The sequence below is a fragment of the Trachurus japonicus genome, chromosome 3 (assembly GCF_045865225.1).
Source record: "Trachurus japonicus isolate A0001 chromosome 3, Traja_1.0".
NCBI lineage: Eukaryota > Metazoa > Chordata > Actinopteri > Carangiformes > Carangidae > Trachurus > Trachurus japonicus.
Genome location: NC_140909.1, coordinates 30,811,597 through 30,834,653, shown reverse-complemented (window position 1 = coordinate 30,834,653; position 23,057 = coordinate 30,811,597). Strand labels below are relative to the sequence as shown.

The following is a 23,057-nucleotide window of genomic DNA, read 5'->3' as shown; positions in this document are numbered from 1 at the left end:
TGCTCGTATATTTGAAGCTGCAGCTTTGCCTTGTGCACAACAACAACAACACGTGTACTACTCCGAACATCGCGACGCACAATGTGCCTCGTTACGGAAGGCACACGTTCGAATGTCAGTTTCCACCTTCGAATGTTCTCATTTTGACTAACATTCGAATTGTATTCGAATAGCGAAGTTCGTTCTGACAGCCCTTGACAGCTTTATTATAGCATGAATTGGGACGCAGCTCAGACACTCTGCCTTCATAACTTGATTTGATGTTAGTCGTGGTTATTTTTATCATCTTAAAGTGAATTTTGGGGGGTCATCTTATCTTAACATCTTAATGTGGATGTCTGATTAGATGTTTTGAACCATAACATCCTTCCATACATTACAATATAGTTATGTTTTTCCATTTGAGGGTTGTAGGGGTGAATGAGAAATGGGATTGGGCCACTTGGTGGGTTGGTTTGTCAGAGCTGGCCTAGATAAGTCAAATGTATGGGTAATGGGTAGGGTCAATAAACAACAAAGTGTTATTTTCATACAATTGTGGTGAAAACATACTGACACCCCGTGTCTGTGAAGAAGAGAAAAGAGAATATTTTGTCTAAATCTTTTATAATAAATCCTATCTCATCATTTTGTGAACATACAACATTCTCACAACCCACAGAGTCAGTGTGTACATGCAGCAAAAAAACACAGCAGTAAAATACAGCGGATTAAGATACTCGCAGAAAAAAATCGTCATGTGAGCTAAACTGGGTCAGAAGCATTCATGTTATTTGTGTCAAATCTCAGTTTTGAATTTTATTTCAATGCTTGTGTCACCAAGAAAACGATTCCTGGGTGTCAGCTTCTCAAACGTTAGTGAATAAGAAGAGTTTTTACTTTTCTCGTGCCTCATATCCCGTCCCCACCTTCTCCTCCTCCACCTCTTCATCCCTCCCTTTGTTTTTAACTTCACAGCGTATAACGAACAGGGGCCTCTGATTTTCACTGGCTTTATGGCTCAAAGGTAGTTTATTAATTGACTTATAATGGCTGCCTGCGCCCCACTCTCATATTCTCTCATATTCTATGTCAAAGGAAGTTTCTAATGAGCTGCAGAAAGGCCAGACGGCAGCAAGACAGGGAGGGAGATGTACTGTTTCTCCACATACACTGTTCCTACCCTGTGTATCTATATTTAGATGTTGTGGCAAGTATGTTGCTGTGCATGTGCGTGTCTGTATCGTGTAGTGTAACTAAAATTTAATGTAATGTTAGCCTCTGGGGCACGGCGGTCTCCAGACTGTCCCCTGTGAACATGAGGGCTCTGATAGTTCTCTGCAAGGTTTTGTGTAGACAGACTCCTGCCCCTCATGACACACACACACTCAAACACACACATGCAAGACTGATGAAAGAACGAGACACTTCAGCAAATGATTAAAGGGCAAAAAGTCTCAGGCAGAATTTGGGAAATTTTAGGTTTTTGCCTAAAGTGTCTGTTCAGACAAACTGACATTTATTCATTCACATGCACAAACAGTTTATTTGGAGCAAACTGTTTCAGCTTGACAACTACAGGGAGGAAATATTTAGACACCTGGGTGTTGATATCTCCCCAGTATGTATTCTGTCCTTCCGTCACACAGTGACCTTCTTAACATGGAAGAATAACCTTAATGCCTGGGTTGAGATATTCAAAGGTTAGAACATGATACTCAATCTTTTCTGTCCAATTTAGAGGTTAAGTGTATGAATTGCACCCAGTGAAACTTACCATATAACTAAAGACCTAATATGTATCTGATAACAGATCCTTTGCTGTTTGAATAAAAATCTCAATGGTTGGGGCCGGGCAGTTTTAGGAAAATCAGGCATTTTGAAAGTGAAAGTTCCAAAGCTTTAGCACATATGGTTATAGCACATATTTGTTTTATTAATTTTCAAAGTTTTGAAATTTAGAGGCTTGCTGTAGCGCCGCCGTCAGGACTATTGTCTTGTGTTTCCAGTTGAACACAACATCTGGCATGGGACTGGACCTTTGTGAAAAGTATGGGTAGATTTCTCATATGGAACACCAAGAACCATCCTCTATCTCACTAAGCTATTTGGCAAGTGGAAATGTCACATCTAGCTTCACAAATTGCCTGTGTGCAAGACAGTAGCTGTTAGTGTGTAAAGGCAGATTTCAAACAATTTAACAATGATTTATTGGCTCCATAAGTGAAAAACTGATGTTTAAAAATACAATTTTTGCATTGACGCAAAAATTCAGTTTTTGAGATACAATTCTGATATTTTCCACACATCATCTAGCATGACTCCACATTGAAAATGTATTTAGCAAGAATTTGCTGACCGGCCCCTAATAATTAATGGCACAATACATACAAAGTGGTTCCTTTCCGTCTTGTGGAAACCGCCATCGTTTCAGAGATAGCGTTTGGTTGAACTGAACTGTCCTACACATCACACATTAAATCCCAGCTTGTAATGGCAGCTGATTATAGTTTATCACACGTCAGTCATTATTGATTTACATATCAACTAATGAGTCACAAACAGCCCCGGTCTCCAGAGAACAAGTTTATCTTTCAGCAGATTATATTGACATGCACTGCTGGTGACGCATTAATTATCAAATGTAAGGCCTGTCAATAGAAACGCTCATGTATATCCAAAAAATTATTTATTTTTTGACTCAAATATTAATAATCTCAAAAATCCATACTAGTCGGACTCTGGCTCGTAATAATTAGTGAAATCGCTCTGGGGCAACACACAGATTTATTCCATCTCTGAATGTCTTATATGTGTTTTTAATTTGTTGAACTAAAAGAACTAAAGACAAATGTATTTAATCTGTATCAACAGTTAAATTAGTAGTTTTCTGTTGTACAAGCATTTCACCACTGTTTTCTCTTCCTTCTGTTTCATCATGAAACAGAATCAAAGCAAATTAGGCATATGGAGTTTAATCTAATCTGAGTTCATTTTTTCCATTGCCTTTGATGATGTTGTTCTGCTTCCCAAAACTTAAATGACCAATCACTCACCTAATGTGAAAAATAATCAATAGTTAAAACAATAATGAAGACAATCTGTTATGACATCAGTTCTTTTCCTTCCTCGTTTCTCACTTGGAGACATTTAAATCTGTGTTTTTAAAGAATGGGGCTGGTCTTTTTCTATATTTTTGTAACTGTCAAAAAGTCCCATTAAAAAAAAAGAAAGACCAAATCAATGTATTAGTCTGCCTCGTAGTAATATCTGTTCTACTCTCTCTGTCCACGTAGCCCAAAGCCCATCAGTTTCTCCTTAACATGTAAATCTTTAAAACGGCTCTTAAAAATAGACTTTCATTTAACACAGGAGGGAACAGTGCATTTGCAAGGGACTAAAGCAGCGGATTAATCCTCATTTGTTGTTATGGTTCGTGTTTGGAGCAGCACGACAACGTGTATGTAATTGAGTCAGAATAAACGGTCACACTATAATAACTTCACACTATTGAACATTAGTTAGATTTTATTAAATAAATAACTCATCATTTATAAATCAGTATTCCTTTATATTATAGTTACAATCATTTAATAATCCTATGTTTCAAAAAAGAACTTGACCAACCTGACTCAATTAATCATGAATTGCAGTATGAGTTTTAGTATATTCAGTACATACTGTATGTTTTGTATGTAAATTCTGTATAAATATCATCTAAATGGTTTGTCGATAATTTACTGACACTTTGTAAATGATCTTATGAACCACACATCCAAGATAAGAAATAATTCTATAATTATATATTATATAATACTTTATATAATTTATATTTATTTATAAATGCTGAATCCCTTATTTATTACAAGCATGCAATCATTAAACACATTATAAATGCGCCTATTAATCCAGAGTTAAGCATTTATAACTGTGTTGATAAAAAAAATAGGCTAATTGATATCAATGAATGGAAAGTAAGCTTTACTACTGAATTAAGTATTTAATAATACTTAATAGTATGTGGGTCTTATAAAGTGTTACTGTACTGATGAAGGAACATGTCACTTGGTGCAACAGTGAGACTCACTAATGTGGTTTTAATAGTTTCTGGGAACAATGGTGCTCTGGGGCTCAGAAGTTCAGGATATATGAGGTTTTAATACACACACAGTACTTGTTAATGGGAGGCGTTCATTATTGGTTCGGGGTCTTTTTGTCGTCTTTGTTGCCAAGAAGAAAAACACAGGATGTCACAGATGTGTCCTGTAGCTGCCGAGTGAAGAAGTTCCTCACTGTGTCTGTCTTATCTGTCACATTCTTCTTCTCCATACAACTCCTCCACACTCCTTCCTCTCCTGCTCAGGTTTTTTTAAATGCCTTTTGCTAATGTTCCCTCATCCTCCTTTTTTTTGCATCATTCTCTCATCTCCTCTTTCAAGTCTAAGTGACACATCTGAAACTTTGTGAGCAGCATTAAGGAAGTCAGTTCAACTTCACTTAAAAGCCTGGTAGCTGAGAACAAAGCCTCTTGCTTCATCACAGGCTTCAGTGTGTGTTTATACACATATATATGTGTGTGTGTGTGTGTGTGTGTGTGTGTTTTGTGCAGGTGTCCATTGTGACAGTGTGTGTGAGGAGGGACGCTGGGGACCCAACTGCTCCTACAGCTGCACCTGTGAGAACGGAGGCTCCTGCTCCCCAGAGGACGGCACCTGCATGTGCGCTCCCGGCTACCGCGGCACCAACTGCAGGCGTGGTAAAGGAATAACTTACACACACACACACACACACACACACACACTGTTCACTCACTGTACTACTGCTGTCCCAGGTGCAGGAGGAACCTGGATCTAAAATTTGCAAATAGCACAACTGAAAGAAACTGAATGAAGTCCTGCTATATTAAAACCTTCTTCTTTTTTTTTTGCTTTTATCAACAACCAGAGATTTTACAACACTGTGATCAAATATTACAGGAAAGGAAAAGTTCAGCAACTCCCTTGTAGAGGATAAAAAATTACTTATCGGTTACAAAGCTTTTGTTTAAACATGGCTATTCACAAACAGCAGCTGGTGCCTGGAAATGTACTTTCCTTTCATGTATTAACCTCTTTTTCAAGAGCACCTGTGTTTATTTTGATTCAACAAAGACAGTCCTCAAGCACCACTAACTCTTCCCACATAGAATTACAAATACTTTGTTATTACATGTCTGTTTTAAACATATCTAGGCTACACCCTCAAATTCTTACTTGAAACCAGTGAAAAATCAATACATGGACCGTTGGATAACGTTATATAACATATACGATGTTACGACGTGTATCTGTGTAGTCTTAAAGCAGAAGTAAGCGGAATATTTGTGTTAATATAAGTCTTAAATAGTTATATCTTCCGACAGCAATCACTTACATAGAGTGTTTGGTCTGAAACACGGGTCTGTCAGTCACTCTGCTCTGCTGTAAGCCCAGGAGAAAACTTCTTGTATACTTCCTTGTATCCTACAACCTTTATCCAATGAGGAGAGAGAACGGCAAAAAGGGGCGGTCCTCTCTGTGTGTGCAGCCAAGGGATGCGCGTGAATGTGGTGACGTAAGGACGAGGGCGGGGACTGCTAACTCCATCTGCTGACAAGAAGTTAGCCAAAACCACCGGATCGCTTACTTCTGCTTTAACTGCCATAAACAAACGATTGCGAGTTATGGAGAGAAGAGCTGGGACACCGGGGCGGCGACCAGGTACTACAGTACAGTACACTGATGTTGCCAGGTTGGTTTTCAGCCCTGAGACGCCAGGTGAAGGCAGAGAGCCTCCGTTCTCCCTCGTAACAAGTCACAAGTCATGTAGTTAAAGCAGAAGTAAGTGATCCGGTGGTTTTGGCTAACTTCCTGTCAGCCGATGGAGTTAGCAGTCCCCGCCCTCGTCCCTACGTCACCACATTCACGCGCATCCCTTGGCTGCACACACAGAGAGGACCGCCCCTTTATGCCGTTCTCTCTCCTCATTGGATAAAGGTTGTAGGATACAAGGAAAGTTTTCTCCTCGGCTTACAGCAGAGCAGAGTGACTGACAGACCCGTGTTTCTGACCAAACACTCTATATAAGTGATTGCTGTCGGAAGATATAACTATTTAAGACTTATATTAACACAAACATTCCGCTTACTTCTGCTTTAACTATGGCAATTACTCCGGAGCTTTTTAATTAAGGTAGAAATTTAGCAGATCCACGGGAAAAATCCTGCTTAGTTCCTCTTTAACCATGTACAACACAAAACAACAACTGGGAGGGATGGTAGGATTTAGAATGTGCAGACTTGTGTCTCAGCACGCTTGTCTAGGGGCCTGATAAAGTTGACCCGCCTCAACCATACTGGTAAGTTTTTCTTGATGTTCCCTCTACATTTGGCTATTCTTAATTCATGAGCCTGTTTGACTGTTGTAATATTACTGATTTATCCATCAATTATGAAAATCCCCCAAATAATGAGGTAATGTAGTACCTTAAGATCAGTTAAATGATTAACTCACATTTGGTCACGCATTCAGAAAAGTGTGACTGAGATGATACATGGATTTTCATACAGCACAACATGCCTGTACAGATTTATTCATGCTTTCAATCACAAATCAACAGGTAATTTGGGTTTGAGTTTAGGAAACCTTGAATATTGTGAAATAAGATGTGCAGATCTGTTTATGCTGAAGCTCTTTTTTTATATATAATACATGTGAATATTTCTCCAGAGCCTTACAGCGACGTAAAGCAGTGAATGTATGAAGCTGCCCTGTGGAGTTTTCTTCTAAACAGAGTTTTCGGTTACATTGTGTATTTTCACCAAAGACACTGCATATATCCTTGAGGTCTGAGGTCTGAGGTCTGTTTAATACATTTCCTTCCTCATAACATATTTGCTAAGCTTCTTTTTAAAACCTTCATTGTTTACGTCCATGTTTACTATAGCTCGCAGTGTTGTTTTTTTCCTGCCTATATAGGCAGTTGTTCAGTGGAATACTGAAACCATTGTGCATCACGTAACCAGCACACACACAGTACAGCCCGGCAGCGTGGTAGTTAGAAACTCCACAGGGCGCCTTTAAGCTCACAGTTTGAATTTAACATCTTAACTTGCAAAATAACCCAAAGTTCACAGCCGACAAATAAATGTAGTAGAGAAAATGTATGATATCCCTCTGGAAATATGGAGGGGGGGAAAGGACACCAATGTAAGAGGATAGTAAACTTAAGGACCTGGAAATTGTGGTCACTGAATAGGAATGGAGGTTCAGTCCCGACCTTGGAGACACACAGAACACAACTTCTCAACCTTCGAGAATAGCCAAGTGAGTGAACCTTGAAGCCGGAGACACATTATCACCTTATATATAAATGTCAGCACCCATCATTTTTTTTTCTGTACGTTACATTATGTTATTGTTTCATGACTCAGATATACACTGACTACAGAAAACGGTTCCACTGATTTGTTAAGTTGTTTTTCACATTTGAATTGGTCTGTCACTGACTACACGTGTAAAAGATACAGACTTGTGTGAGAGAAATGGAGAGCCTGAAGTTAACATGGCTTTTATTGCAGTTTTCTTCAAAAATATGTACTGCTGGTTTGAACATAGTTCTTATCCATTTTCTTTGGGGCTCTTAAAGGCCTTTATTATGAAAGTTAGTGAAGGAGAGACAGGAAATGAGGGTAGAAAGAGAGACGCATGCTGTGCTCATCAAAATTGCAATCCTTTGTATTAGTACTTTGAATACTGTGACGAAGCTGAAATCCTGTCCTGCCCACGCCAGCACAACAGTGGAGTGGAGTTACTTGTGAGTCAGACAGTATGAATAAAGGTTAAGTGAATAAACCTTCACTACCTGTGGTTGTATGAATAGCTGATGATCAATAATTGATGTAAAACTTGTACTGTGGATAACATACAGTATGTACAATGCTATACCTTGAAAGTTAATGTGACATTTAAGTCTGAAACCGACCAGATAACGTTACTGCACCAGTCATCAGCTGTGGGGAGGCTCACTTCATCATAATACGACAAATAAACAAACACCTGAGGTTTTATTAAGTGAAGCTTCGAGCAGCGGCACCATTTGTTACCTACAGTATCTCCACGTTTTCTTTTTTTGCCTGAAAGTCAGACTCAAGCAGCACTCAGTTCGTTCTTTTGTGTGTGTGTGTGTCCATTGAGGTGTGAGAAGGATTAATTCTTAAATCTGACTGAGGAGGAGAGTTGTGAATCATCTCTTGTTCAGCCTACTTGAGATAGTGTCAAAGGGTTCTTGCTGATGTTGCTCACAGTATGAATACAATGAGTGTGTGTGTGTGTGTCTGTCAGCTTGACACCGTTGTTGATATGGGAATATAACACACTCACACACACACACATACACCACTTTTCCTTTTGCCTCTCTCTGCATCACAATGATAAATTTGAAGGCTCTCAGCTCACGGTTTAGGCAATTATCTCAAGTAGGAAAATCCTGCAGCGTGAGAGAAGTGGTGGACGGTTGTGCGCCGCCTCGTCCACCACGGTGGAGTACAACTTCAATTACGGTAAATTAAGGAAGGCGAACCAGGGAGGACCTATGCTGAGAGGAAAATAAAGCAGATCTGATACATCCAACAGGGTTACCCAGGGGAGGAGATCATGAGCAAGAGGACACGCACACACGCACACACAAATGTATAGATATTGTAGACATGGCCTATATTAAGCTTTAAGTATGTCATCTTAAATTGGGACTAAGTGGACAATGAAATCTATTATTAAAATGACCAAAGAACTAATCATAGAACTAATCAGAAGTTTCCCATAGACTCTGTAATAGATTTCCATCTCTGTCACACACACAGCTCACCCACATCCCTCTACAGTAACTGTGTGTGTGTCTCTGCAGCCTGTTCGCCTGGTTTCTACGGCCACCGCTGCAGCCAGTCGTGTCCTCAGTGTATCCACAGCGACGGGGCGTGCCACCATGTCAGCGGCCACTGTGAATGTCTTTCCGGCTTCTTCGGCTCCCTCTGCAACCAAGGTCAGTAGCAGCGTTGTTTTACAAGAATAAATAAAAACAAAAAAAACAAGGTAGAGCACTTTACATCGTGTGTTTGAATCGCTCAGTTTTTGTTTTCACACACTTGTTGTACCCTCAGACACATGGCACACATCATTCAAATGTGCAGTGATGGCTTGGTTCCATTTTTAGTTTCTTGCTGGATCCTACATTTTCCATAATACAACCTATTCAATAGTAATACACTATATACACTTACAGTACCATGAACTTTTTTATGTACTTGGATAAAACATCTCAAATCACAATTGAATAAAATGATCTATCAGCATTATGTAGAAAGTGTAGAAACAATATAGGGTCAGAACAATAAAATAAAACAGATTAGCAAAGACTAAGACAAAGAAAACCTAAAGAGAGAGGGAGAGATTTGAAAGTGGTCAAAGAAAACTGGGACTCGCCCTCGTCTTACTACAGTACATAGACCACTCCCACCCAGGACTCAGTTGATAATATCATTAATGACAAACAACACAACATGACAGTTTCCCTGTGGAAATGTGTGGAAAACTCACTCTGAGGTCCCATGCTGTTTAAATCCTTTAGCTTTACACTTTTTAGAGTTTCACTCTACGATGTTCAGAGGCGACCGAATGAGCCTCCTCATACAGACAAGCTGAAGTTTCCCACTGTTGTTTAATGATGGACTTGAGTCATGAAGCGTCTGCAGACCTTTTTGATCCACATGACACAAAGTGTGAGCGTTAGTTCAGACAGACGCTGACACAACATGTTGGACGTACCCTTTGCAGCGGAGCTTTGAAGCTGTCATTGCTCTGCAGCTGAACCTGGAAACTACACTGTACTGTAGCCACTGCACACACTCGCTGCTGCTGCTGCTGCTGCTGCTGCTGCTGCTGCTGCTGATTATGTGACATATCATAAGCACCAGCCTCCGCCCAGAGGCCTGAGAATCTCCAAACCCGATGCACACACGCTCCTGTTGATGTTTTCCTCTGTTCCCGCTGCTATTCAGTCTTTAAATGTAATATGTTTTACTGTTGTCTAGAGATGGCTCATTTACACAAACTGATTCCTTTACTTTTGCATTTTGTGGTGGTGGTGTTGGCTCATGGAGAGATTGAGGTGGAGTTCACAGAATCCAGAAACTGAAATTTCACAAATCAGGATGTTTAGGTTAGTGGTTTAAAAGATGAATGAGTGGATGGATGACTTGGATGATCCATCCTATCCATCCATCAGCTGTACTGGTTTTCTGTGCAGGCTTGTGGGTAGCTGGAGCCAGTCCCAGTGGACAGGTCACCTGTCTATCACAAGACCCACATGTTGACAAAAAACCTCACACACCCACTGTTAATGTACAGTAGAGTCACCAATCAACCTATTGTACTTGTCTTTAAGAGGATGATGGAGAACCTTGCTACCCACTGCAACACAGCTATATCATAAAAGACGATAAAGGTAGTTAGTGAATTGTTATGTCTGTGTCCTGCCGGTCTGGCCCCTCTTACATGTGACACCATCACAACACAGAACACGTGTGGTATTTGGTTTTACAGATATCAGCAAAAATGGATGCAAACAACAACAAAACTAAACTTTAAAATAATGTACATTAGAAATAACCCAACCCAGCTTCTATTTGACTAAAGAAAACCCTGTGTAATTCCACATTATATAAACCATAATTCTCAGGACCAAATGTCGTCATCCTAAAAGTTCACAGTTTTGGTTTAGTTCATATTCCACCAGCCCGTTGCTCAGTATACTGAGTTATTACAGATTGTCTGAACATACAATATAAGTGTAATCATACATCAACTTCAAATGTCAGAGCGAGCAGTAAGCTAAGATGACATTACTCCCACTTACTTTATTTATGCACCGCTGCTATAATATTCACCAAAATGAGATAACAAAAGGTTCGAGAAATCTATACTTCTCCGTTCTCCTTGTCCTGGTTTGGAGGGAGAGGGCTTTGCAGACAGAGGGGAGGGGTTATGTCACATGGGTGGGGTTAATGTAGACTTGCGCTTCAACCCCACCGCTGCCTGATGTCCTGAAGTGTCAGAGCTGTGTGTGTCTTTGTGTGGCCTGACTGTGAATCAGGGACAATAAAGGCACTTAAAGCTTTGAACTTGAACGTTGACCTTGAAATGACTGATACAAATCATCACAGCCAAATTTTTCTTTTCTTTTCTTTTTTTGGTTTTGCTGAAATCCTAAAGCCTTTGAGTCAAACTGACTTTTTTACTCCATCAGTGGTGCTTGTCGGCCAGCTGGACGGCTTCAGCACCTTTCTAATGTCGGATTAGTGCAGTCTGTGTTTCTGCACCACTTTGACATTCAGACTTACTTCAAGCTGTGACTGGTCAGCTGTGAGGGGTGAGAGAGAGGGCATGGTTTGAACTTCTCTCTCTCTCTCTCTCTCTCTCCCTTTCTGCAACAATTGCTATTATATGTAGTGTTAGCTTAGCATTAGTCTTTAGTGAGGTTTGTCACTTTTTTGTGTCCCTTGAAACACTAATGTTGTGTTGTGTGAGTTTTTGCAGTTCATATTTTGTCCAATTGATAAAGTTGTTTTCTGAATTTGTTTCACATTTGTGACTTTGAATTTGCTTTCTTAAGCTGAGCTCTCAGGGCCACCGTAGCTTTTGATTTCTAAAAACTAGTTCTGGTAAGAAACCGGCCTCGGTGCAGATGGATACCTTGAGCCGATTGTTGTTTCTTCACATCTCACAATCTGACACAATGCCCCCATATTGAAACATTTAACTCCAGGGTCACAACCAGGGATTTTCAGTTTCATGAAAAGATATCACATTATAGGAAGGAAAAGTTAATTATTAATAATGAAAATCTAATAATCTAATATATTTCATGGCCCCTGTTGGTCACAAGGCCTTAGAGTTGTCCTAACTTGTCACCCCCATGCGGCGCCCTGTTTTACTCGGACACAGATTGTGATCAAGACATTTTTAGCACCAATCTCTCAAAGTGAGACATGCAAAGACTGCAAAGGATCACTGTGATTACCTGACATCAGAGCCTGCACACCACCTTTCCTCTCTGCACATACACTCTGATTTGTATGCTGTGTACGAGAGAGTGTGATCCACACGGAAACCAATTTCATTCTGCTGTTGAGTTCAGTTTTTGTAGTTGATCAAACAGCTTATTGTATGTTATTCACAACATTTTGATTCATTTGTAATCACAGTCTCAAAATTACACTTGACTACTCACCGCTCTGTTTTCTAAACAGCAGCCGGTTCTTTACCAACACACCTGCTCACAGCTGGTTCACAGTGACACCAGCACAATCAACCTCAGAACCTCCTCACACGCTGCTCTCTAATCATCCATACTGTAGGTTAGATGTCGAGGTCTGTGCACAAAGAGAAGCTCTTTCATGTCATGTTTCCATTATTTCTCAAGTCTCAGCCTTGGCACAACTTTTCTTCTCCCAGTTCATTTTCATCTGAGTGATCTTGTCAGTTGGTCCTGTGCTCCTGTATTTCAGTGTGGTTTAGCTCCTCTGCAGGTTAAACAGGTGTTAATTCTCTTATGAAGGCAGTTGGCCTTCAGTCGTTGATTCATTGCCAAGTAGAATTTTAAATGGAGACAGTGGTGGAGTGTGCTGTGAAATATTCATCATCATTAAACATGAAGATGGCCTTAGTTATGCCCCGTCTTACATTAGCCATTCTGCTGGCCGCTGCATCTTTGAGCAGGCCCATAGATAACAGGACGAGGAGACTGGATGAATCAGTTGTCCAGCACCGGGGCTTTTAACTGCCTGAAGAGCCAATCCCACTCCATCCCTGCTCCCTCCTTGTTGGATGCCCTTTTGTACAAAGCTAATGATCTTATTGACTGGTAAACTCTTAAGGGCTGTGTTGCATCTCAGAAGAAAACAAGTCATTCTGTGTTAATTGTTAACTGAGACAAAATAGGTTTTCGCTCCACTAATGGAGAAATCAAATTCCTCTTTCAAGTGGAAATGGTCCAAGAAGCAAAATTTACAAAACAGGAATGTGCTGCTGTGAAGCAGTGATCACCTCCTGAGCTACTGTGGGTTTTATTTTCATCTCGGCTAAACAGAGGTGTTAAAACCTTCAATTTACCTTCAGACAGTCAGAACAAAATCAGGATTCGTTGTTTGAATTATTTTGAATTGTTTACTGCTGAAGCAACAACAGCAAAAACACAAAGAAACACAAGTGGGAATTTAAGTAGATCACCAAAACAGCTCCACTCAGGAGTTTTTCATCAATTTAATCTTTTTTGTTAAATATTGTACATCACAGTACATATTGTTCCTGAAAATGTGATCAGGTCCTTGAGGTTGAATGTAAACCACACACTCATGGCTTCATAGCCTGATAACGTTGGTGTATTAGGAAATAATTTACGTGATTAGAATAACAGTACTGAGGCTGGATTACAGAAACCAGGTTTAACTTTGGAACCAGATGAAATCCCCGTTCACACCAAACTAGTTTGAAATGAAAAAAAGATTGAATTTGAAACATCCAGTGGAAGAGGTTTACATTTTACATCAGCTGCTTTTTACAATGGGTCGACCAAAGTCAAGTTACTCTTTTGATATCTTCGGTTTGCACATTTGTCCATATTGATTAAACTCAGTTTAAATTGGGTTGAAATAAACAAACTTGGTCCAATATGAAATTGTGCAACAGAGCTTGGCTTAATTCTAAACCCGGATTGATTCATTTTAAATCTAGTTTAACTAAAACCTGATTAGAGCTAATCTCATATTTTATTCAGTTCTTTAATCAAATGTCTGTAGCTCAGCCTGCGGGTGTGAAATGTGACTTTACCTTTGACCGTATTAGACCACATCTGGAATTACTGTTCTCATGGATGGTTCACTATTCATTTCAATAAAAACAACACATCAGGCACACAAGCATAACTTGTTTCAGGCTCTCACAACACAGACATTAAAGTGTTTGTCTGGCCGACTCACTGCCACGTCGCTGCACACATTAATGACATGAACATAATTCAGTGTCACAGCTCTGTGAGGCTTCCTCGTGTTTAACTGACCTAATGACTCACAGAGTTTTTTAATTGTTAGCAACTCCATCTGACTTAGTGATTTGTGTATTGGCTTGTGTGTGTGCTACGTACATGACCTGCAGTTCCAACCTTCGGCTTGTGAGTGAGTCCTCAAGACAAACAATAATGTCATTGAAGCGTTGTTTTTTTTCATCTTGTATTTTTCACATGTGAAATGATCTTGTAAGTCACAAGAGGGGTGGCCATCCAACAAGAGAGAACCTTTTCTCTTCATGACTGACCCTGTATGAGCCTCAAGAGGGAAAAAAATCAACTTAATTTATGTATAAATTGTGATTAAGAAATAATATTAACTTAGGGTAACATTATTACCATCTGCATTTTCTGACCATTTTCACTGACCTTTTCAAATGGACTGTTACTTAATCCCCATCAAGAGCCTGCATGACCTCAACAAATGCAAACACACATCTTAATGTTGCCTCATTACCCCAGAGGAGTTGATATGTACCCCAACCAATAACCTGGACACAAGCCCTGAAGATGTTGAAAACTCACACACACACACACACACACACACACAGCTATTTTTGACGTCTTCAGACACAATTGATGCGTAAAGACGTTATTTTGGATTGTCTTAAGATGTGCAAATTCAAAGTAGACAGTTTGGACCAAATGGTATTTCATATAAATTATGAGCAGAAAGTTCACTTCAGAGCAGCTCACCAGGACTTGGCTGAAATAAAAGCCAAAGTATCACCCACATTAAAACAATTCATCCTCTGAGGATCACGAACCCCTGAACCACATTTCTGCCCCCCACCACAAACCCTCATTTAATGTGAAGAGAACTGTCTGCAGAGTTAAGAGCAGGTCACGAGGGAGCAACAGACCAGTCCCTGTCCTGCTAATTACTCTAGCTAAACTCTCTTGATTTCAGTCGCTCATCCATGAGTCTGTTACTTTGAACTCGGCTTTACAGACACTAGTCATACATTGGTAACTGTTACGTAAGTAGAGGGATTTCATTGAGGCATCCATGATGATCTTAATTGCAGCTGTATTCACAGTTAAGAATCCCCCTCTGGGTTTTATTCTTTTAGAGGAACAATGTGCAGGGGAACGGCAATCACAGGCACAGACAGGCTGAACCTCTTATTAAAGACAATAAATTCTATTTAACAGATGGAAAATGTGGTAAAATGCAAATTAGTGGAGAGGAGTCATCTAAAAATAATGAACATCCACACAGTTAGTGTGTATATATACATAATGCATTCATCTGATCCAGCTTCTCCCTAAACATTAACATCAGGAAGAAAAAGCACACATTCATGAAACTGTAATACAGCTGCAGTGTTTTATGAAGGCGACAGTAGGCTGCACACCATATCTCTTATCATGCACTGTTATACCAATGCAATGAAAATAGTCCTAAAACATTTTAAAGTTTGATGCGGAGAGGTCAAGTGAAATGCCAGCTCATAATTGTATTTCTAACTTTTACGCTTTAAAATGTAACATGATGGTTCAGCCTCACAGTCTAGGGAATCACACTTTGGAGATTCTGTATAAAAAGTCGTAGAAATACTTTTTTAACTTAATAAACTCACAGATTTCACATCAAACTAAACGTTATCTTGAAATATTACACACAGAAGCAGCAGTGTCTTCTCATGTTAATTGGCAATAATCGAAACACCCCACAGCACATCAATATATTACTACACTGCAGTTTCTGTCTTTCAGTATTTTATCAGTGTAAGTACATTTGGTGAAATCTAAATGAAAAAAAAGAAGAAAAATTTCATCCTTAAGCAACAACATGTGCATTACCCTAAAATGATTAAGTGGAAAACAAATTTCTTCCGGCTCTTTTAATCGCTCTGTTTGACAAAGTTTGAACAGGTTTTTCTTTTTTATTTCTTGCTGACGACCTGTTTTCTCTGCCTGAGCTCATTGAATTAGAGACGTTCAGCAGTGATGATTAATTTCCAACAGTTAGGGTAGGTATGTTTCCAAGTACAGGAAAATGTTATTAAATTGTAACCAAGTGCTCATCAAATTAAAGATAATTGAAGATTATGGCGATTAACACAAGTTTTGAATGATGTACAGAAGGAGAAGGTCTTGGCCAATGAATCAGGCTTGTTTTAGATGAAGTATGCTTCCTGTAAGAGACTCGAATTTTGCCTGAATCATATTTTCCACTCTCGTCCAGGTTATTTGCTCTACTTACAACATTTGATTCTTAATGTATTTTCCTGCTTCATCTGTTCCTGCTTCTGTTAGATAGTTGGTTTCCTTTTTCTCTTTCCCTCCCTGTGATCACAGTTGTAACGAAAAGAATAGGGTGCTGCTTTATAATAGCTACGCACCACTGAGTTTGAATTAAACGCTATTAAACGCTATTAAATAAATAGATATAAGCAATCATATACAGTATGAATCATGTGGTATTATATTCAAACACCACTGACAGTAGCTGTGCTAACATCTTTAAAATCAAGACCTAAAACACTTCATTCATATCTGTTAATTTTTTTGTGTCCTTAGAAACACGTCTGCTCTGTTGAGAGTCAAATTGATGGAGATGTTTTCTGAATTTGTAGCATCGTTGTGTCTTTGCATGTGTTGATCTCTAAGGCTCATTTTCATCTGCAGTTCTCAAGTTGTAGTTTATGTTATTACTTCATGACATTCATTGTAAAAAACCTTTCTGACCTTTAAAAACCTTTTTTTTTCATCTATAATGACATGATATACAACATTACAAGAGACAGCGATAGACTGGTTGTATATACAGATTTAAACATCACATCACTACAACATCATCATGCGTCTCTTTTCATCAGCACATCATCATGTCTTACCGGCAAGGAAAGACTATTTGAATTCTTGAATATTTGAGATGTTACAGGAACAAAAACAAATTGTCTCCCTGTGATTTAAGGGTTAAAGCTTTGATCGTGAGTGTGAATCCACTCAGGTACATTTGTTGCATGGTAATCGCCATCGCTCTCCCCTACTTTCATACAGCCTAACAAAGGCTTAAAATATGACAGAAAGTACTCGTAAAGATGTGGGCAGACAACTCTAATGTGTTATTTATAGGCTGGAGATATTGCATCGTGACCACGTTGTTCAGTTTTTATGAGCAGGCAGAAGTTTATTGTGTGGAGAATATAGTTTTGACCTAATATTTTATTTTAACCACTTGAAGAAGTCGTGTTAGGTAACTGACTGACTGTGTGTGTGTTTCCCTACAGTGTGCCCCAGTGGAAAGTATGGCAAGGCCTGCGCTGAGACGTGTGTGTGCACCAACAACAGCACCTGTAACCCCATCGACGGCTCCTGTCAGTGTTACCCCGGCTGGATCGGCGACGACTGCTCCAAACGTGAGACGCAGCAAATAATCTCTCCTCCTCCTCTTTTCACACACTCGTCCTCCCGGCCCCCCCCCCCTCCCCTCAGCGAGTCGTATCGAACCGTCCGAGACAACAGAGAAAGAAAGCAGCTGCTCCATTGGCTCTGACATTAATTATCCATCCCACGCAATCACTCAATCAGCTGAGCAGCTAATGAAGCAGCAGAACGTCCTCTCCTCAGGCCGATGACATGATGTGCTGGGGTGGTGAAGAGGAGATGGTGCGTATTTACTGTATGTGTTTGTTCATCTTTTTTTAACTCTGTGTGTGTGTGTGTGTGTGTGTGTGTGTGTGTGTGTGTGTGTGTGTGTGTGTGTGTGTGTGTGTGTGTGTGTGTGTGTGTGTGTGTGTGTGTGTTTGTGTGTGTTTGGCAGTGTGCCCTCAAGGCTCGTGGGGCCCAGACTGCATCCACACATGCAACTGTCACAATGGGGCCCAGTGCAGCGCCACAGACGGGGAGTGTAACTGCAGCCCTGGATGGACCGGACTGTACTGTACTCAGCGTAGGTCTCACACACACACACACACACACACACACACACATACAGTTGCGATGCAGCCTCACTTTTTGCCTTGAATAAATGAGGTGGAATTCCTCATACCTACAGCTCCATCTGGTGGCAGATATCAAAAGCAGACTTCATTCATTCCTCCTTTTCCTTTGTGAATAAGTCTTGGTTCAGACTGAGGAAGCAAAGTACCCACTGTTTCCTTTTCGTTCTACTTCTACATGACTCATGCTGACCTTAAAGTGGCACCTGCAGACAAACAGACAAACCTGGTTGTATATATACCTGCAGACAAATAACATTTCTTAAATTGATTAAATTGAACAAAGAGGAGGAAAAAGGAAGTCAGATAATTCATGTTGTGGTTGCTGCATCATCAGCACCACATGGTCTCTGCTGTCACATCTATTACTGAACCGGATGTTTTTACTTGTTACTCACTCTACGGCGGCTCACCGAGCTCCACCAACTGAGCTGTAGAGCATCATTAGCTTCAGTCTGATGGAGGAGGAGGAGGAGGAGGAGGAGGAGGAGGAGGAGGAAGAAAGAAGAAGAAGAAGAAGAAGAAGAGTTTTCTGCTTGGGCGTATTCACACCAGGAAAGTCCGATAGTTCACTTGCTTTGGTGCAGACTACATTTTTTTTTACTTGGTGCGGTTTGTATTCACATTGCATCAACTTTGTAAACAACAAAAGCACGTGTGTCCCACAGTCGCTCAATCATTGGATAAAAATTATCAGCGAGATCTTCCACCAAAAGTACACAATTGAGATCATGAATGCGTTCCGCTGCCCTTTTAATTTGGTAGTATTTCCAGTTGCACCTGTCCTGTGCTTATTCATCACTTGGAGGCTATGTGGCCGTTATGCAGCAGTCCCCGTGAAGGATGGTCAGACAACAAACACACAGACGTCTGCATGTGCGTCTGAAGGATGGTGCGCTAAAAAAAAGAAAAAAAGGACAGCACAGCAAAAACAAAAAAACATAATAATTCTCTCAGGATGCCGCGTTGCCAATCGGCATAAGCCTAGTCACATTTGTTTCTGTTAACGGTTATTAATCGGATAACGACTTTCTGTTATCAGTTAAAAAAAATATTAAGAATGTGCATCCTTAACGGCGACGGGTGCGTCCTCTCCAGCATCTGATAAATGTTTTCCACTGACCAGATATCAAGGAGGCAGCGTGTCTATCTGTGCTCCATGTTGACCCACGGCTCATTGTTGATCATTTCCACATTTTCTGACAACAACGGAAGCCTGTTGAATCCAAAAAGGCGCTTGGATTTTGCATTTGGTTCGGGAAAGGTTCGGTTTGCATTCACACCGGACGCGAATCGCACCAGGGTTCGTTTGGGACTCTGGTGCGGATCAAACAAGTGGACCGAGTCCCAGCTGCAGAGGTGGTCTCGGTTCACTTGTTTGATCCGCACCAGAGTCCGCTGGTTTGTATTCACACCTCCCCAAAAAGTTTCAAGCGGACCAAACCAGCCTGGTGTGAATACGCCCTCATTCTTAACAGTTGGTAAGTTGGTCTTTTCTTTACAACATGTGTGAACATTGTGTTGATGCTGCTGAAACAAGAGGAAGATCCAAAAAGAGTTCTGGGCAGATATTTAAACCTCCTGAGTTGCAAACTGGGTTCTTCCCTCTCCAGGGATGATCCATGTTGTTCCCACCGTGACGGAGCGGATTAGCCAATCCAGGAAAAGCTGCTTCCAAACACAGCTCCAGATTGGTGGATCATCTCTCAGATACTGAGTCTGGAGAAAGTGAAGTTTGTCTTCATGCAGATGCCGGATACATAACGTTGACTTGTGGTGTGGCTTCCTTCTCCAGGGTGTCCCGCAGGTTTCTACGGCTCCCAGTGCACCGAGGTGTGTCGCTGTCAGAATGGGGCCGACTGCGACCACATCAGCGGACAGTGTTCGTGCAGGACGGGCTTCATCGGACAGAGCTGTGAACTCAGTGAGTGTGTTCACGTTTGTGTCGTACATCAGCACACACACACCCACACATGTGATGACACAAGATGAGCAGGAAACAGCTTTCAGTTTCAGCTCCACCATGATCCCATCAACAGCTTTAACAGAATCATGTAAGAGAATAAAAGGAGCTGAGGACTGGAGTTAATCCCAGCAGCAGAGACAGACGCACAGCACTGACAGGGACAGACAATGAGACAATATAGACGGTTTACAGCTACAGCTTTAATATGTCTGGGTGTATGGGACCATTTTTGGCAACAGTACAGGAATATAAGACAGACGCTTTATGGCAGTATTGGATTTTTATGCATCTATATATGAGAAACTTTAATATGGGAATTTTTTAAGACAATGAGAATTGTTTCTGTTTTATTATTTTATCCATAAGTAATTTCTCTGTACTTTCACAGATGATGAATTAGACCTAATGAATTATCATGTACAATGAAAGGAGGGAAAGTACTGTACAGTATATTCACTCAACAGACACAAATAATCACAGCAGCAGCAGATAAACACAGTGAACAAATCATACACACTGGCTAATGTGGTTTGAGTGTCCTACAGGCGGCTGACAAGAACAACAATCAAATATAACAAAACAAAACAAACAATAAACATTCTGAAATGAATGAAACGGGTTCCCTTTAAAAGTAGAAATCAGTAATAACATTAATATTAAAGAATGGTCATGACATATTCCAGTCAAAAGCTTTAGAGGCAGATTTTGAATTTAAAGATGTCAAAAGTTTGAGCTGCTCTCAGATCCTTGTCAGGTTGATCAACAAGCAAATGAGACAAAAAGCGTTACACCCAGATGTGTTTTAATTACATTTATTTCATATATGGACCAAAGAAAACAATTAAAATGACAACACTAAATCACACATTGTGAACAAGCAGAAGAAAGAAAAATAATCATATATAATTTCTTCACCTTTTTCACACAACTTCAAATAATGAAGCAAATAATTCAACACAGCCACTCACACTCCTGTATTAGTTACTAGGTTACAGTATAGACCAAAATGATTTAAATGTCATGACACAATAGTTACAGTGTTGATATTGTCCTTTTGGCATCATTTTTTTCACCTATACTTCACTGTATGTGTTTTCTGTGCTCGACATAGATGAATAACAGGCACTTCCAGTAACTGCACTTGAGAATAAATTAGTCTGGTGTATACAGTGATTTACACATTTCAATAGGTTCTTGGCCATAAACTTAAATTCAACTCACAGAGTAGCACTTCAAATGTCTGCACATGAGCACAGTTGTGAGATTTCAGGATGAGAATCTTTATTTAGTGTCAGAGTTAGAGTTGAATGTACCTTGTCCTGTGTGCAGAGTGTCCCGCGGGGACGTTTGGCTACGGCTGCCAGCAGCTGTGTGAGTGCATGAACAACGCCACCTGCGACTATGTGACGGGAACCTGCTACTGCAGCATCGGCTTCAAAGGCATCCGCTGTGACCAGGGTGAGAGCTAATGGGTGTGAAGCTGCCTCTTTAGATCTGGATTCAGATGAATTGTACAAAATATGATGACAGGATAAACACACATTAAGAAAACTCACCATAAGATGGTGAGAGTGTTTCTATAAGATGAAGGTACAAAGACTTCTGTGAGAGTCTGATGGATGGAAATGTCTCTGCTGTTTGTTCTTTAGTTTACAGTTTGTTTTTCTACTTTTTTAGTAAAAAGGTGTAAGATCCCCCATCTTCTGTAACAATAATAGCAGACACACAACTGATGGAAACTGTAGGAACTGCTAGGTGTTTAAATAAGGAACTAAGAAGTTCAACACTTAAAGGGATAGTTCAACATTTTGGCAAATTGGCCCATTGCCATAATCCCTATAGTCATAGCAGTAGGTTCATTATCTTTAATTGTCGGTGCAAGCTATTTTTAGAGCAGCAGAGCGGAGCAGCAGGCTGCTCAGGGCTATGCTATGGAGGCTAAATGGATTTCTTGGTTTCCCTCATCAAACTCATCAAATACACAATCCAACAACTCCAAAACGCTCTGGTGGACAAGTTGTGACCTGCACATTCACCACGCTATGAGTTAATAACACAACGTTACCAGACAGAGTTGTTTTAGAGGGAAATTCATGCAAAACCGCTGATGCGTGTTGCCTTCAGGGACAATTTTTCAGCAAGCAGACTCTGTATTTACCCTGTATTTACCTTGAAAACGGCTCCGTTTCGTAACGTTCCATTATTATCTCATAGTATGGTGAATGTGCAGGTCACAACTTGTCCACCAGAGCGTTGTGGAGTTTTGGGATTTTGTATTTGATGAGTTTGATGAGGGAAACCAAGAAATCCCATCAGCCTCCATAGCGTAGCTCTGAGCAGCTTGCGGCTCTGCTCCGCCGTTCTAAAAATAGCTTACACCTACTGCTATGACTATAGCGATTATGGCAATGGGCCAATTTGCCAAAATGTTGAACTATCCCTTTAAAAAGGCAAGAATATGTTTTGTTTCCGTTCTCAGAAGTGGACAAAAAACTGTTATTTTAGAAAAAATCACAAATGATGATGCACAGGTGTCACTTTATTTTCTATTCAAACAAAGGATCTGACCATCAAGCATATAAGTCCATCACTTTTAAAATATATATATATTATTCAAAGCCACTGAATACAGGATTCACATACTTCATTCTGACAGCAGCTGCAGGTGTTTGACTTATTGACTGTCCATGTTCCTCCTCAGCGGCTCTGATGATGGAGGAGCTGAACCCCTACACCAAGATCAGTCCAGCGCTGGCGTCGGAGCGGCAGTCGGCCGGCGCCGTGCTGGGCATCATCTTCCTGCTGCTGCTCATCATGGTCATGCTGGGCCTGGTGGTCTGGTTCCGCTACCGACAGAGAGAGAAGGGTCACCATGTGCCCAACGTCACCTACACCCCGGCCCTGCACATCAACTCCACCGACTACTCGCTCTCAGGTGAGGCCTCCTCGCCTGTCGGTTTGGCCCAAAATTTGACAAAATATTCAGTTTTCAGGTATAGGTGATATAAAACAGAGAAGAGGATGAA

The 23,057-nt window shown here is 40.5% G+C and overlaps 1 protein-coding gene across 3 annotated transcripts in view; it reads left to right on the top strand.

Moving 5' to 3' along the window:
- Window positions 1–23,057, top strand: part of LOC146990156 (multiple epidermal growth factor-like domains protein 11) — a 160,744-nt gene that overhangs the window by 130,513 nt on the left and 7,174 nt on the right. For all 3 annotated transcript variants that reach the window (XM_085769833.1, XM_085769825.1, XM_085769841.1), the window contains exons 14-20: window positions 4,589–4,735; window positions 8,902–9,036; window positions 17,355–17,483; window positions 17,888–18,016; window positions 19,861–19,989; window positions 21,361–21,489; window positions 22,733–22,966. In XM_085769833.1, the coding sequence (XP_085625959.1) occupies window positions 4,589–4,735; window positions 8,902–9,036; window positions 17,355–17,483; window positions 17,888–18,016; window positions 19,861–19,989; window positions 21,361–21,489; window positions 22,733–22,966 (1,032 nt within the window). The remainder of the gene's footprint in view (window positions 1–4,588; window positions 4,736–8,901; window positions 9,037–17,354; window positions 17,484–17,887; window positions 18,017–19,860; window positions 19,990–21,360; window positions 21,490–22,732; window positions 22,967–23,057) is intronic.